General features: G+C 52.3%; 1 protein-coding gene across 6 annotated transcripts in view; it reads right to left on the bottom strand.

Moving 5' to 3' along the window:
- SCUBE3 (signal peptide, CUB domain and EGF like domain containing 3) overlaps positions 1 to 16840 on the bottom strand; it is a 41365-nt gene extending 24525 nt beyond the window's left edge. For 2 of the 6 annotated variants that reach the window (XM_027659575.1, XM_027659576.1), the window contains exon 1: positions 6224 to 6833. In XM_027659575.1, coding sequence (XP_027515376.1) covers positions 6224 to 6308 — 85 coding nt within the window. In that variant the 5' untranslated portion in view covers positions 6309 to 6833. Of the gene's footprint in view, positions 1 to 6223; positions 6835 to 15250; positions 15381 to 16394; positions 16478 to 16587; positions 16640 to 16732 lie in introns of those variants that run through there. The other 4 variants (XM_027659578.1, XM_027659577.1, XM_027659581.1 and 1 more) reach the window with 4 other exon arrangements.
- Between the last annotated feature and the right edge of the window lie 283 nt (positions 16841 to 17123).

Below are 17123 nucleotides of genomic sequence, written 5' to 3'. Positions count from 1 at the left end.
ATGAACACACTGCCAGGCCTTTCCCACTTGCACATGTATAGTACCTTTTTTTTCTATCTTTCCCCCCCCCATTCTGTAACTTCAAAACTTCTCTAACTTTGGAAAGATTACACAGCAGCAAAAGTACAAAAGAAAACATTATCAATTTTCCACTCTGTCATTTTTCCAAAGTTGGAGACATTCTGAAAGGTTACAGGATTATAAAAAAAAAAGGAAAAAAAAAGTGTGTGTGTGGGAAGAGTGAATAAATACCCTCCTCAGCACCCCAGGAGCCATCCCAAGATTGGCGAAGATCCCAATTTTAGAATGCTGAAGTTTTGGCTCCTAAGTATCCTTCAGAAACGATGTAGTGAATTAAAATAAAACCCTCTGAAAAACTAATTTTTTAGCACTTTTGTCAATGCAAGTAACATTTTCCCATGAAAGGGAAGGTTTGCTGTCAGGACAGCCTGTTTTTCCTGTAGGAGAATTTTCTGCATCCAAAAAGTTGCTTGTGGCCTCATTGCAGGTGCTCTGAGCTGCTGCTGCCACATGAAGGGTTTCATATTCAAACCAAGTGAAGATTTTTTTTAACAAAAAGTCCCTCTTGATGTTCCTGTCCCTATTTGCCTCTACAAAGTCCTCACTGGGGGTATGTCCTGCTTGTCCCCCTACTCCACGGTGCCTGCTTCAGCCCAGCTCCCAAATTCAGGTGGGATTTTTGGAGGGTTTGCCAGGCCCCCAGCAGACTTGCATCCCTACAGCCCCTCTATTCCTTCTCTGCAGAAATAATCAAAACCTCTGTTTTTCACCCCAAGCTGCCTGAAATGAGCTCAAACAGGGCAGCACAGATGGGCACATCCCACCTCAAATCCCCAGCACCGGGGAGTTTTGCACCTGGCGGGGAATTTGGTTTAGGTGAAGACATTGAGTTTCTCTGGGGACTGCAGGCCCCACCTCCCCATCCCACTGTGCTGGGGTAATTAGGGCTCCTCAGAGGGCAAGAGCATCCCTGGCACGGCCATGGCCAGGGGCTGCAGTGAAGGGCAGGAGGTTGTGGTGCTCGCCCTGCGCCTTGGGCCCTGTTTTTTATTCCGTTGTGGGTGGGATTTTCCAGCTCTGGCTGTTGGGCCCCGTTCCGCTCCAGCTGCAGCTTTATTCTCCATTTCAAAGGCAGCGGAGGCAGACGGTTTCAATGCCACTGCCATTTCAAGTGTGCCAAAAGCAGGGGGACCGCCACGTCCCCGGGACCGGCGCTCACCAGGCACCCGGAGGGCTCTGGCTGAGGCCAGCGAGGGAGACGCTGGCAGAGCCCAGGGGCACCCGGGTCCCATGGCTGCACCCTGCATCACGCTGCCAATGACACCCCGACACAGCAAGTAGGGGGATAAAGCAACAGCTTGTATATTTTTAGAGCCTGGATTGAGCCTCTTTCCTCAGTTCCTTATTTTGTTTTAAAAAAATAATAAAAGATGGTTTTATCCATAGGCTGAAAGTCCCAATAAATTTGAGGAGAGAGGCAAAACAAGGCAGCAAAAACCCACCTGAAAATCCCTAAACAAACAAACCCACCATCCTTTTTCCCTCTTCTGCAAACGCTTCAGCTTTTTCTTCAGATTAATTTTATTCTTTGTTTTCATATGGGCATATATATTAACAGCCTGTCTGTATGGGGATGTGTGTGTAGCTGTTGGCAGACATGCGGAGTTTCCACTCGGCCTTAATGCCAAATTAAAGCTTTATAACTTCAGTAGCTCTTTTTACCAGGGTATTAATAACCACCTCAGACACTGTGGTGCAGTTTATTAATCATTTGTTCATCCGGGGAGCTCATGAGGGTGACTCGTACTGTGCCATGGCAGGATGGGAGTGGGGCACAGCCACAGGCAGAGACAGCCCCCTGGGAGGGAAGAGGGGCTGGGAGAGGGGAGGAGGATGCCCCGCGGGGCAGCTTTTTGTAAATTGGCCAAAGATGTGTTATCTGAACTCAGAGATCCTGACTCGGGTGGTGGGTGATGTCCTGCTGTGCCAGCAGTCTCTGGGCAGGTACCTGCGCTCAGGTCACGTCAGAGGGGATCTGCATCTCACCATGTGACAGAGACCCTCGCACCAGCCCGGTGCCCCATGCACCCACCCAGCTCTCCTGAAAGCATGTGAGACACAGGAGATGCAGTCTCAGCTCTTGGCCCTGTGGAATGATGGAGCACGGACGAAGGACAAGGAACCACAAGTCACAGTGAGGAGCTGGGGGGTTCCCAGCCTAATCACCCCAATGTCCCATGCCCAGACCCTGCTCTGTACCCCTTGCAGTGGGTTTAGCTTCCCCAAAAATGGCAGTGACCCAAAAGGGGCTTTTTTCCCCTCTCATTGATGCTTCCCACTCCCACGAGGGCAGAGATGGATTGAGATCCCCATTCCCTGCACTAGTTTAGGTCGTCCTGATGGATTGGAGTTTTATCACCACCCTCTGGGTTGGAAATGCTCCCTACATCTCCATCCCACCTCCTTGTGCTAACCCTGGTCGCTTCAGCCCAATTCTGTCACCATTTCCCCATGAAGGGTTTGATGCTTCCCACCAGCAGCATGTTCACCTCCCTGGGGAATTGTCATTGCTGTTGTTGTTTCTTTGGCTTATCAGACTGATCAAGCCTTGCCTTAAAAAATGTGTTTGTTTGGTTTTTGCTCTGGAAGTAGCAACTGCAAGATCTCCAGCAGGGAGATGGCCTCCCCGGAACGTGGCCGGACATCCTCCAGCACCACCAGACAGAGCAAACCTTATTTGCCATCCCAGGCTTCTCCTAAAGCTTCTCAGGGGACTTATAATTTTGGAAGTGAAGGTTAAGGTCATTCATGCATGTTTTTTTCCTAAATGGATTACTCTAGTGTGACTGTCTGCAAAGGAAAAATCTCTATAAAAATAAAAGGAAAAAGACCCTAGCAGTTTGGAGACAGCAATACATCGACACTGGAAGACTCAAGGTGTCTGAATATTTATACTCCAGTTGGCAGTTATAAAAAAACTCTTCTTCCCTCCTTCCTACCCACCCCCTCCCCTTTTTAATCTCAGTACAGGCACGTTAGACGCCCTCAGTCAAAGATCTCCTTTGAACTGTGTATGTGAAATGTTTACAGTTTTACATTTCATATTTCAGCGGGGTGGAGGGGACAGGCACAACAGTCACACACTGTGAATGCCTGAGAGGGAGGAAGGCAGAGGCCAAGGGGGAGGAGGTTTGGCGGCAATGGGAGGAGAATCAAACACCATCTCCACACTGCAATTGGAAAATTTTAGACTCCTTAAAAAAATATTTAAAAAATAATCCCTGGTGGCGTAGGCTCTGCAGGTGCATCCCACTGACACTAGCCCCTCACATGGGAGGGTGGCTCCATCCACCAGCACCAGAAGGGCTGGCATTACCCACAGGTGACCACTGAGTGACCAGCAGGCTGGGCTGGGGCCCCAGTCCCACACAGAACCCTGCACTGGGACTGTGGGAGTGCCAGAGGCTGCAAACTGGAGTGCTGAGGTCCCCCAGGGAAATGCTGCATCTCCCTCTCAGCCCCATGCCCTGGCATCATCTGAGGGCATGTGCAATTAGTTGCAGGGAGAAGTGGCAAATCCTGGTGCATGTCCCCAGTGATGGGGGTGCTGCCAGAGGGGCCAGTGCTGCCTGGTACAAGAGGAGGCTGCAGAGCTGCAAGTCCCTGGGCTCGGCCGTCCCAGGGCACAGGGAGGGACAGATGCTGGCAGGCAGTGGGCAAGCACACTGCTCTGCTGAGAGAGGAGCTCAGGACAAGCTCCTCTGCCTGGCAGGCTGTGAGATGGACTGACAGACAAGAGGTTGAGACACTGGGGGTGACATTATCTGTCCAAAACCCAGGGGAGCAGTGGGCATGGCAGTGTTTGGGCAGCTTGGACTGGGGGACCAAGAGAGAGTCCATCCCAGCCGTGAATGCATGTCAGGAGCCTCCCTGTGGTTACTTAGATTTATATTGCCAGTACTCCTCTTGAAAGCTTTCCTAGCCCTAAGCTGACCCTGCAGCCAGACAGGTCTGCTGGCAGACACCCTCCAGGCCCAGCAGCCGGTTCTCTAAATCCTTCCTTCCCCACAGACTAAACTTTCTGGGGTAATTCAGTGCAAGAAATGAGCCAGCAAGCCTGACCCATGGCACAACGTCATCCCAGGAAGACAAGTTGATTCAACGGGAGAGGAGCCCTTCCCAGCCTGTGACAGTCACCTGGTGAGAGTGGCTGTCCCCAAAAGGGGAAAGGCTTCGGGGTGATGTGTCCCCATCCTTGGGGCATCACCCAGCACATACGGGGGGGTGCTGATGCTTTTCAGAAATATTCTGCTGAGACAATGTCCCAGACACACAGGGCAGCCTTGAGGAGCTCAGTGATGCTGGCAGGAAACCAGGCAACAGCAAGTTCCGAGGAAAGGCACAGGTTGTACCTGTCACCAGTGATGCCCTAATGATGCCCATGAGTTCAGTCTCATCCAAAAAGGATCAGGATCGGGTCCAGCCCTGCCCAGAGTCCTTGCATGCCCGCGGGCAGCAACCTTCGCCCCTCTGCAGCTGCTTCCCCCTCCCCAGCCCACAGAATCCTTCAGAAGCAGCCTTGGGGATTAATTCCCCACCACAACTCCCCTGGCTGCAAAGTGGCCGGACACCCAGGGGTGGCTCGGTGCCTGTGCAGGACCAGGAGGAGACAGCACCGTCCCAGGCACACATGAGCATGCACCCCAGCGCAGGATTGAGCTCACCTCTCTCCACCCCCACTCCACCCCTCTCCTTCCCTGAAGGGATCTGTCAAGTCTCTGCACGATGGAATTTCACTTTGCTATTTTAATGCAATTCTGGCTCAGGCTTAAATGGAACTGGAAACCAAAAGGCCTTAATAAATAAATATTATGATAAGAAATGAAAGCAATGCATACACTCAAGATAATTTGAGGGGGGATAAAAACCTAAGCATTCCTTTCTGTGCCTAAATCATAAAGTTTCACGTGAAGCTGGATGTCTTCTTACCAAACCTTTGCCCTGGAAAATCTCTCCTGCTTGCCCAGGCTGCCCTCCCGAAAAGTCGCCTATTGTTTTAGAAACACTTTGAGCCAGATAAGACAATAGCCTTGAAATTCCTTCTAACTTTGTCGGTGACAGGGCTCGGGTGACCCTGCGCATGGCTGGAATCCGCCTATAAGAGATCTTTCATTATATTGTGCGCTCTGAGATTTCATTCACACGCTATTTAACCTTGCCGTACGCACAAACACGCAGCTGCCACAACAGCACAGCCAGAGCTGGGCTGCAGAAACCTTACATACTGGAAGTGCTACGGAGAGAAAAGAGAAAACCCAACAGATGGTACAGATAGTGGCGAATTAAGGAGAAAACCCCCTTTGAGACAGCCAACACCATCATGTATGGGGCTGTGTGTGCCCGTGTGCGCGCGCACTCCCGCGCGTGTGCACAGAAAAAATCCGAGCTAAATATAGAGGTGCTATAGAAAAGCGAAGGTATAGACAGACCATACATAAAGCTCTGTGTGTGCGTCTGTGAAGGGGAGGCTCTGGTTCAACACGGGAGTGGTGAAACAGAAAAGCCAGAAGTTGATAAGGATGGGATGTACCTCTCTTCCCAAGAGATAGGGAAAGAGCTCCCTTATTTTTCAGGTTTTGTTGTGCTCAGCTACCCGAAGTTTTCTGCTGCCCACACCCCTGGAGCCAACATCTGAGATTCCCCCACGCCGATGTAAAGCCCCTGAGCACAGATGCAGCCTCCCGGCGTTATCGACGCCCGCTCCGCCATCCCTGCCCTCCAGCCCAGCCCGGGGCAGCCTCCCTGCCTGCACCGCCCTGCTCAGCCCCATCTCACAGACACCGAAACCAGCAGAGCCCCCCTAAGCCCCTCCAAACAGCCATATTTTCCCTGTGATGGGTGTAGACTTGTTTGCCCACCCTAATTTTCTGCCTCTGCACTCCCTGCCTCGAGATAAAGAGTCCAAACAAAAAAAACTAAAGTCTAAGAAATGCAACTCATTAAAGAGTTTACAAACCCAACCCCAGTCCAAGGCAGTAGGAGAGAATATCTGCAAGCGACATTTAAAATCCCCTCCACTGTTTGTTGTTACTGCTGCTGCCTTCTCCAGCCTGCACTTAAACCCCAGCTCTAAGGAGGAGATCCGGCTGCCCAATCCACACATCAAACAGCAAACCTTCAAGCAGGGAAGATTTTCTCTTACCTTGACTGGCTTTATTTGCCAGAGTGTTTCCAGAGTGGAGGAGAAAGAAAAGGATGGAAAATCCAGCAATCTGCAAAGCTCCCATTGCAATCCCAGTCTGCAGGGAGGAGCGGGGGCAAGAAGGGGGATTTCTAGTGCTTTAAAGGAAACAAGGGGCTGAGCATGCGAAGGAAAATCAAGGGGAGGAAGGGGGTCTCTCCTTGCCGTGTGTGAGACAGAGGAAGGGAAGGGAACTGAACTGATGGAAAAAGCTGCTTTGGGTTCAGTTTGGGGCTCTTGGTGTTGCTGAAGAGAAGAGAGCGAGGGAGGGAGACCCAGGGCAGTTGGAGGAAAGTGGACTCTATCGCCCTCTCTCTGGCAGCTGCTCTGATCCCTTCTCCTTTTTTTTTTCCTTAAATAATCCCAGCCAATTCCAGTTTTGCAAGAGCAGCAGCAGCAGCAGCAGCAGCAGCACTGAAGGGGGGAAGCAGGCGCCTTGCCCTGGTGCTGGGGACCTGGGAAAGGGGAGTGGAAAGGAGAGCCCCATCCAAGCAACGCCCTTTTTCTCTCTCCCAGCCTTTCTTTCTTTCTTTCTTTCTATTTGGCTTTGGTTACTCCTTCCCGGCTCCCCCCCTCGCACCCCCAAGGCTGGGCTTTGCCTGCAGGAATTTACAGTCTGCGCTGAAGGAGAAGGGCCAGTAGCCATGGAGACTGCTTCCCTGGGAGCAGGGAGGTCAGGCAGAGACCATGGGCGATCAATGCATCAATGCAAAGCCCCCCCGCAACCCCCAGACCCACCCGGCACCTCGCAGCCCCTTGGCCAGCCCAGGGCTTGAGGTGGTGGCAAGGGGAGGGGTGCCGGGGGAGGCTTATGGAATGAGAAAAGGCAAGGGGTGGAAAAGAAAAGGGGAAAGAAAAATAGATATATCAGAAAAAAACCCAAGAGCTTGCAGATGGCACAACCCGGCTGGGCTTGGCAGCTGCGGGAGCATCTCAGAGTTGTGGGCCAGGGGAAAGCAGGGCCAGAGAGTAGCTCTGCTGGACGCAGGGAAAGGTGGGAGGAGGGACTGAAAATAAGGGTGGAGGGAGAAGAAAAAGACCATTCTGAAATATTCAGGGGGTTTTGTTTGCTTGTGGGAGCTTCTCATAGCCTGGCCTTCTGCAGCTGGGGGTCCCCCAGGCATGCAGGGGCACCTCTGCCCCACTCCATGACCATCCCTGTGCTGGGAGCTGCTGGCACCATCTCTCTTCCGGGGTGTTCCTGCTCCCCAAGCCAGGAAAGGCATGGCCAGCCAGGAAACTGCAGCAGGAGATAAGGCTGGGAGCCAGGAGCGGGACCAGGAGGAAGATGTGCAGTGATTCCACCTGTCTAGGGATACAGGGTCCCACAGCTGCAGCAGCCACCATGCCCACAGGGTCATCCTGCCCATGGGCTCCTCCCAGCCCACCATGCTGCCCCTGCACCCTCCTATACCCCCTTTTGTCCTAATAACACCTAAAGATACGACAAAGGGGGCTGTAGGCAATGGAAAATATCCAACCTGGCCAAGGCTCCTGCTGCACAGAGGAGGATCTGCAGCTGGATAGGAGGATGCTGAGGAGTCCCTGGGTCTAGTCATTCTTTCCCTAGAAAAACATCCCTCCTTGGGCTGCCCTCATTGGATGGGGACCTTCCCTTTGAGAGGGGGTTTGCAGGAGCAGGTCAGCTCCCCTGAGCCACACCAGTAATGCAAACCCATCCCTGGCACAGCAGGCTCCAGGGCAGCTGGGAAAGGGCAAAGGCATGAAAGTGATTAGTAAAGTTGCAAAAGAGTTTTACACATAAAAGTACGAATGCAGAGGTGTTGTCCTTAGGATGTACTGGGAGAGGACCATGACCAGTGGGAATGTGCTATCCCACTTGGCACTGCCACTGGAGGAAGCCAGCTCCAGTCTGTGCCAGGAGCTCCTGGGGATGAAGGCTCCTCTCGTACTGTGCCGAGCAGGAAGGAGCCCTGGTCCTTGCATCCCACATCCTGGCACGAGCTGAGACCATCCTTAGTGGGGTGCCACCACCCTCCCACGAGCATCACTCTGCTTTTCTTTCCAGGCTGGGATTTGCTGCATAAACAGGAGTCTCTTATGGCTGTTGCAAGAGCAGAGTCAAAATGGAAACTCTGCGCTGGGTTACGCCGGCAGACCCTGTGCCTGCCACCGCACCTCGCACCCCATCCTGTGATCTTTATCATCATAACCAGAGGAAAACTAAACAGTCCTCCTTTTTTTCCCCTCTAACCTGTCCTCTAAATCTGGAGACCAATCTCTCGGTAGGAGGAACAAGACCTTCAGCAATGTTGATTTATAATTGAGCTTCTAAATTGCAGGTTTACGCATTAGTATAAACACCCATAAACCAGCCTTAAATACACAAGACTGTGTAATTAAAACACCAAAACACCAGGCAGCCACGTGACAGCATGGGGGGATGAGCAAACCTCCTCACTTGTGCCCAGGCTGCCTCAGTGGAGACTGGTCTCCAGCCAAGTGCTCCCAGTTAAACCAGTGCCTTGCACTGGGGGAAGTGGGTCGTGCCCTTGAAGGCAGATCCTTGGCCAGCAGAACCTTTGCTCATGCCACGTGAGCCAAGGGGCTGAGACATCTCGTTCCTCCAACGGGCTTGCAAAGCACCCCAGCAAAGTAGCAGGGTTGGGGTGAGCTGCTGTGCACGTTGCGGTGCCCCTCCAAGAACAGGGCTGTCCCCCTGCCCCATGCACAGATGGGGAAAGTCAGGCAGATGGAGACTCCTGAGATCACACACGGAGTCTGGATGGAAGGCCATGGGTCACACCTGAATCACCTGCAGGACAGCCCAGCGCTTCGGTCCTGATGGCTCCTCACCAGCTCCTGCTGCTGCCACGCGGAGCTGGCACGGATCTGTTCCAGGGAGCCCTCTCTGAAGGCCTTCACAGGCCCTGGGACAACCCTGCCAGCCTGAGCCTTGTGAGTGTGTGTGTGTGCATGTGTGGCAGGGAAGGAGGTGGCAGGACTCTCCTCCCCGCTGCCTCCACTCCCCGTTGTGCACTTCTGGGCAAAATCCATTTGCTTTGGCTTCATGTAGGGCCAGAAGATTCGGCCCATTGTGCTGCGGCGCTGAAGAGCCAGCAAGGAATTGTCAACCATGCTGAAACGGTTACATGGGGAGTCATGAAAATTTACTGCACCACACTCCAGTCCCTCGCCAAGAAATAAAAGCAAAAGATCACAACAGGCATTTTTTTAATTTGAAGCAAAATTAAAAAAAGAACGGATCTGCACTCAGAAAACAACAACCACATCCACAGATCAAAGCAGCTGTTCTCCTCTCATTCAGGGTTTTAAGAGGTTTCTGCAGCTACAGAGATGTTTACACAGGGAGAGAGATACATACATTGTGCTCTCTTGATGCTGCCTCTCCCCCCTTCATCTGGCAAAACATTCCCTGGGAGGCGATATGAGGTCATTCCTAGCCCCTGTCTTGTTTTCCTCAAGCTGCAAGGCTTCGGGGCAAGAGGCAATTCAGTTCCCATTAGCACACACACATTTGCACTTGGAACCCTCCCATGTACATTTTGCTGGGGAACCTTGGGATGGACAGGGGACCAGCCCTCATCAGCTTTTTCCCTGAGGGAATTCCAGCAGCCAGAGCTGATGGGAGAGCCAGTGGCTCTGACAAAGCTCCTGGGAAGGTACATGGAGCCAGGAGGCAGGCTGGCATCTCCTGCAGACCAGCTTCTTCTGCAGACCAGCCACAATGTTTCTGTGGCTTCCACCACTTTTACGACAAGAAGGCTGAATGGCTCTGGGGAGCACTAATGGACTGTAAAAGGCTTTCCCCCTCTGCCTCCTTGGCTTGAGCCCAATTCTGAGCAGCACTGAACCCCACTCCAGTGCTTGTGCAGGGATGGAGGTTGTGGGAATGTGCCAGGGCAGGCTCTGCCTTCACCTCTCGGCATCAGCACGTTGGTCCAGCTGCTCCGTGGGCAGCACCCGCTTTGGCAAACGGACAAATTCTGGCTGTGAGCCAGCCTGCACTGTCTGTGCAACTGAAAAAACCCTCCGAAACAAATCTCCCTATCTCTAGCATGAATTCAATGCCATGTGCTAGGAACGAGCTGCATCTCCAGCTCGGACTGCACGTGCTTGTGTGATGCTGAGCCAAAAGGTGTTTCTGAGGCTGCAGGAGAAGCTGCTGAGAAGCAAAACTCCCCAGGACCCTTAGGGTCTGCAGAAGCAGCGACTGAATCAGGCAGGGATATTATAGGCAGAAGAGTGAACTGGGAGATTTCCCTTTCCCTCTAGTCCACAAGGACTAGAGGGACAACACTGCCCATCTGGGGCAGGACCCCTCTCTCTGCTGCAGCGGGGTGGTTGGATGCTGGCACCGTGTCCCACCCTGCACGCTGGAAGGTGCCGGGTCCAAGAAACAGCAGCCCAGACATTTCAATGCCCCAGTGAGGGCTGTAGCCTACAACTTGGAACAGAATAGACTATTTTTAAAAACAGAGAGGAAAGCACAGTATTCCCAGTGACGTGCCAACAGCCCGGGCTCGTGCGACCCAGCCAGTCCCCAACACTACGTCCCTCATTTCCCCTATGGTTTGATCAAGATGCCTCCAAGGTGGGTAGAAAAGCACCAAGTAACACTAAATGAGTGCCTGGCACCCTGTGACACCTTTTTTCCAGTGTCATGGAGTTTCCTAAAACGCTGCGTGCGAAAGCCCTTGTTTGTAATTCCCAGTTTGCAGCAGGAGAAGGTGACACACGCTGAGGTGAGGTGACTTACCCGGCATCATCGGGAAGGTCAATGGCAGCGCCAGGAATAGCCCAGTTCCCAGTTAACCACTAACCACACTTATCCCAGAATAAGGGTCTCTTTTTCCAGCTAAATTTATAACAGCTTTCCAAGTGACATAAGGTCTTACAGAAATAGGCAGGCTTTTATTCCAGAATAATTACTGGGAGATTGGACTGGAGTGTGTATAATTACACTGGTGTCTCTGCTGCCAGCGAGTTGGACCCTGTGCCGCTGGGACACTTGCTGCACACTCCCTACAGCTTTTCTCTCATCCTGCTTTTACACCAGTGTGTGTATGTCAGCTGAGATCATCAGGGTGTGGGTGGAGAAGGAAGGGGCTTTGTGATGAAAAGGAAAGTGATGTATCACTCTCTAAAGCTCTGTTAATTGTATTTCCCATGGAAGATATCGTGATAAAAGGTCTTCAGCTACTGAACTCAAAAGGAGTCTTTTGGGGGGCACTGGATCGCACCCCAGATGGAATCAGCAATGCTCTGTGCATCTGCTTCAAGTTCATCCCAGACACAGCTTTGGAGCAGGTGTTTTATTTTAAATACATTTTACTTCCCATATCAGTAAAATCAAGCTCTGAGTCCAGGTCAAGGCCTGAAACACATTTCTGACATAAGCTGCGGGGACGCATTGTACGTAAACACCCTTTGAAAGTAACTTCTGTGTTTATCAGGTGTTGATGTGTCTGGGCATTGGCTGGAATGGTGCCTGCCAGGAACGGGGCTGTGGGGGCTGCAGGGGGCTCTGGAGGGCTGCTCTGCCATCCCTGGCCCTGGGGCCACACACCGTGACAAGGCAGGGGTTAACTGTGACACCGCGGGAACTCCAGGACCCAAACGCACATGTTTAAAAGTAGCACTTCTCTCCTTAAAATAGTTTATGAATCTTACTTGGGGATAAATCCAACACCCTGCAGCAGAAGGAGACCTATTAATTCCTGAGTTTTTTCACGCCGTAGTAAAGCAGCGGTTTTATTTGCCCGCCTTGTGTAAGATGTCAGTCATTTTCCCACTTGCATTTCCATCTACAATTTAACAAGGCAGCAGTTTATTTCCAGAAGCCCCAGCCAGACCCCAGCCAACTGCGTCAATATTTTGTTGCTTACACAAACGCCACCATTAGAGTCAATACCCCATTCTGGGGGAGGCTTTTTCCCTTTTTTTGGAAAAGGGTTCCTCTGGGATGATGCATGTACAGCTCTGGAAGCACGAAAGGTAACAGCAGCCTCTCCGAGCGGGTACCCGGTGCAGAGACGTTGCTGAAAGCATGAGCACACTGCTCAGGGCACTGACCTGACCAAAGGCATTTGCTAATTAATTCATTCTTCCAAGAGACTTAACTGCCTCTTGCCTTCGGAAACCAAGGCAAACCCGAGCCAAATCCAAAGCCTGTTGGAAAACAGGGAGAGACCCTTACTGAGTGCAGAACACTTCAGAGGAGGGAGCTGGCTCCCGCTCGTCTGGTGCTGCCGCGGGGCCGAGGGAGGGCAGCCGTCCAACCCCAGCGGCCGCTTCGCTCTCCCGCAGGGTTCCTCACTGCCACTTTTGGGACAGAGGAGGGAGGCAGAGCTTGGCCATGCCGGGGCCTCCCCACCTTCTTCAGCCTCCCCCTACGACACTGCTTTGGGATGTCTTCCCTGTGCTGCAGCTGGTCATGGGCTGACCACGGCTGCTGCCTTGTTTGATGGGTGCTCCTGCAGCCTGCATCATCCTGTTGCCTTTGGCAGGTTCTCCCAGAAACCCTCAAGAGATTTTCTGGTCCAGTGTGAGCTCGAGCTCAGCACGGCAGGTTCACCCCTCTGCCCCAGCCTCCCGAGCACGGCTCTTGAGCCACGGGCCCTCGAGGCACCCCTAGCACCTCCCTGAATCTGCACCATTGGCACCCACAAAAGCTGGGGGATTTAACCCCACTCGTGGCTAAAACATCTGACAAAATCCCAAGGCCAACACAAGCAGGGGAACAAGGGGAACCTAAAGAAAAAGGTTCCACCAGCCCGGGCAGCTGGGGAAGCCCTGCAGGATCTCCTCTGTGATCCTGCATCAGACCACTTTCACATGAGAACAGAGCAGGCTTAGTGTGTCAACAAGCCCCAAACACCGAGGGCAGCTGGAAGTCAGATGACATTATATTTTTTTTTATTTAAAACAAACTTCTTAACCTACAGGAAAGTAAACGTTCTTCTAGGATGGCCAAGAAAACCATGCTGGGATTTTCCAAATGGGCATGACTGACTGTTTATGAGCAGAGGCTTCCAAACGCAGGAATAAATGGCTTGCTCTCAGCAGGTTTTCCTTTCTATATTTACCCTCACCTGAAATGAACACTATTGCATACTGCAACACTTATTCCCTCTGATCAGAGGAGCAGGCAAAGAGACTAACCAGCCACAACACGTCAAATAAATTGTTAATCTGGTGTTTGCATGGGCAGGGGGAGGAGGGAGTCCCCTGGGTTTGGGGCAGGGCCCAGGTCCTGCTTACAATTCCCATCCCAGCTTGGCAGGAGCACTTTGCTTGCCTGCTGCTGCTTCTGGCTGCCAAGAGCTGGAGCTGGGTCCTTCGTGGAACTGATCTGTCAGTTCCCAGCAGGTCTCAAGTCCCCTCCCTGCGGCACCCGAGCATCCCTGATCACAGGCAGCTGGTGGGAAGGGGTGACAGCTGGTGCAAGGACCTGCCCGAGGCTGCACAAGAAGCTTAGAAAAGGCAAGAAAGTGTGCCCAGATCCCAGGAGAACGCTCAGGCACGAGACAACCCTCTCCAATGGGCTGAGCTTTGCAATCCTCGTCCACGAGTCCCAGTTTCCACACTGGGTGTTTCTCTGCCTGTTCTCAAGGTGGGAAGTCCCTGCAGATGCAAAGGTGTGGTCCCTCCCAGCAACAGGTCACCAGCAGGCACAAACCACCCTGCTGGCATAAAAATTGGCCATAAAAGACCTAAAAGTTTCTTTGACAAGGGGCTTGGGGGGGCTGAGCCATTGCAAACCAAACCTTACCATGAGGCCAACCACTCAGCTGTAAAATCTCTCCTAATCCCAGCCCTGGGGAAAGGAGAGGACGGGGAGATCACCTGCCTCTCCAGGATGTCACCCACATCACATGGCTCCCTGGGTCATGCTCACACCCACCACCACCTTCAAATCTGGGCTTGACCTCCAGTTTACCTTGAAGTTCACTAACTAATTGTGCCAGCTCTGGCACACTGGCTGAAAAAGGGGTTCACATCATCCCAGGAAGAATGGGGGGCATTAATCCTCTGTGGCAATAGGGGAGGTTGATCAGTCATTAGAGTACACAGGGGCTGAGGACACCCGACAGCCCTCGAAGGGGCCCTTGGATGTGGGCAGCAGGGGTTGCATGTATTCATGCCAGGGAAGACCTGGGGTTTTTTTTCCCAGCTCTAACTTTTCACTTTTGAAAAAGTCTGTCCTTGTTGGAACAGCTGAGCAAACCCTTCCCCAGCCAGCCATTCCAAGAGAATTTGTGTTAATCCAGATTAATGAACATAAAGCAATCTAGATAAACCGCATTAAGCCAAAAACACCTTTGAACTTTTCTTTTTTTTTTTATCACAATCCCTACCCGAGCACTGTGTGTGGTTTGGGCCTCCCCATACCTCAGCTTCCCCAGAGCTGAGCTCTGCACCGACCCACAATTAAGTCAGCAAATACAAAGATTACCCAGACCCAGTGGCACCGGCAGCGACCTGGCACGTGGGGCCCAAAAGGGTCCAGAGGCATCCAGAGGGGGGAGATGGCACAAGAGTCATGTCCTCAGCTCCAGGTACATCTCCTGGCAATGATGCCTGGGCTCTGGCCTGGCTGCCTACATGGCCACGAGCCAAACCCCTCCAAGCCTCAGTTTACCCAGCACCAACCCATCTCCTAAATACACAGATGACAGATTGGTCTGAAACGCCCTGAGACCAGGCCCTGCCCACAGGTGAGTGGACAGGATGGGGAATGGCTTGTCCCCACAGCTTGGACACGTGCACTGTGGCTGAGGTGGCAACAGCCAGGTCATGCATATGGGATGTCTCATGGAAAAGGTCACACACCAGTTCAGAAGCAGGGAATTAACAGATACCATAGTAACTGGTGAAGCACGTGGCATGTTACGGGCACATATATGCCTTGACACCCACGCCAGAGCCATCACAGCAGCAGACACTCAATTCTCCAAAGAACTCCCAACCAAAATCAGACCCAACACCAAGACATCCTCTCACCTGGACAAGGTGGACAACACCCCTTCATGTGCCTGCCAGGAGCTCCTCAGGATCCAGCTGTCTGCCCATATACTTGCACCAGCATCCAGCACAGGAACAATCCAAACCTTGTCTGGTGCCCCAGGAGCTCCTGCAAAAATAGCTTTCCTAACTGATGGAGCAGAGGAAAACCCCTGGCTCTCCCCTCCACACCCTCCCAAAACACCTGCTAATGCTTTCTGCCTTCTGTCCCCATTGCTCTCCTCCTTGCAGGCCGATTTCCAACAGCCACAGCTGTAGCTTGTAGGCTCCAAATTTGGAAGTGGGGGCTGTGACACCACCTGGGCTCTGCCTCTCCTCTTGGGCCTGGGTTTTCTATTTTGCAGAGAACCTTCTGTGGCTGCTCAGCAGGGTGGCTCACAGCTTGGGGCACTGTGCTTCGCTCCCAGGTCATTTGGATTGGGATACCCCAGGAAGTTTGCTTTCGGCTGCCTCTGGCCGTGCGTGGGTGTGCAAACAGTGACCAATTTCACTGCTGGTCCGACTCCTTTAAATGGGGACTTTCATATTTGTCAGGCTTGGAAAAACATCACCATCTTTTAAACAAAAAATCCATTTCCTCTTCCATGGGGAAGGTGTTTCTGTTTGCACTGGCAGGCCCTGCCCTGCTGCTGCGCCCAGCACAGTTGTGCCGGTGGGGCTGCAGAAGTGTGGCTGTTCCACTGTGCTGCAACTATGGTGAGGATGCTCCAGCTGTGGAGCTCTCTCTGCTCCTGCTGGGAAAATGGGAGCCTTCTAGGAAAGCTGAGCCCTCTGCACCAGGCTGGGTTTGATTTCTTAGGGAAATTGCTTCAAACAGGGCAGAGGATTTGCATGGGCTCTCCATGGCCCCTCATCAATGCCATTTGTGGTGCAGATTTGCAGCTCAAATGGTTCTTTTCCAATGTGATCATCAGGGTTACAAATTTCTGAGATGATAAAAGGGCAAACTGGAAATCTCCCTATGGAGTTTGCTGCCTGACACTCAAGTGCTCACCCTGAAAGACTCAAAATCCCAATTTCCTCTGTTGGGATTTCAGCTAGATGTCTTGGCTAAAATAAATGAGATTATTCTAATCAGAGAGATGGATGGAGCTCATTAAAACAGTAGATTAGAAGAACCCACTCTGCCTATTACCAGTGCTCCTGAGGTATTCTGCCTTTCTGGCAAGTTAAAGCCACTCAGGAATTAGATTGCTTTGCAGAAATCTCCAGGAAATGCACTAAAAATACATACTGCTATTACAATTCTTCATGTCACCAGTCACTTGGGAGAGGAAACTAATGAAGGGAAAATGCATATATATTTAAATACTTACAATTAATTCCCTTGGGATCAGGATTTATGGGCTGGGAGCAGTGGGCCTTCCTCTGAAATAGAGACAAGAGCAAACTGAAGTCCCCTCAGGAGCGGTGCTGTTTTATTCTCCATAAATGCTTTTTCCCCACCCTCACCTTTCTCACCTGAAGCTAAGGATCAGAAAAGGGCAGAAGCTGGGTCTGGCACTGCACAAAGCTGAACAGGGAGCACTGGGGGAAATTCCTGCGCAGGATTTGGGGCAAACTGGTCCCGGTGTGACTGGGTGTGACCCCTCGGTGTGACCCCTCGGTGTGACCCGGTGTGACTGGGTGTGACCCCTCGGTGTGACCCCTCGGTGTGACTCCTCGGTGTGACTGGATGTGACTCCTCGGTGTGCCCAGTGTCACCCCGGTGAGGCTCCCGGCCGGCACTAGGGGTCAGCCCCGCGCCGGGGATGCGGGGCCGGCGGCGGAGGAGCGTCCCCTCACACCCACAGCAGGTGATTTGTCTGTGCACAAACCTGCACGTTTTCACTCAAAAGCTGCTCAGTAATGC

The sequence above is a fragment of the Corapipo altera genome, unplaced genomic scaffold (assembly GCF_003945725.1).
Source record: "Corapipo altera isolate COAL_440 unplaced genomic scaffold, ASM394572v1 77b, whole genome shotgun sequence".
NCBI lineage: Eukaryota > Metazoa > Chordata > Aves > Passeriformes > Pipridae > Corapipo > Corapipo altera.
Note: the sequence above shows the minus strand (reverse complement) of the source record. Positions and strands in the feature narration are given on the sequence as shown.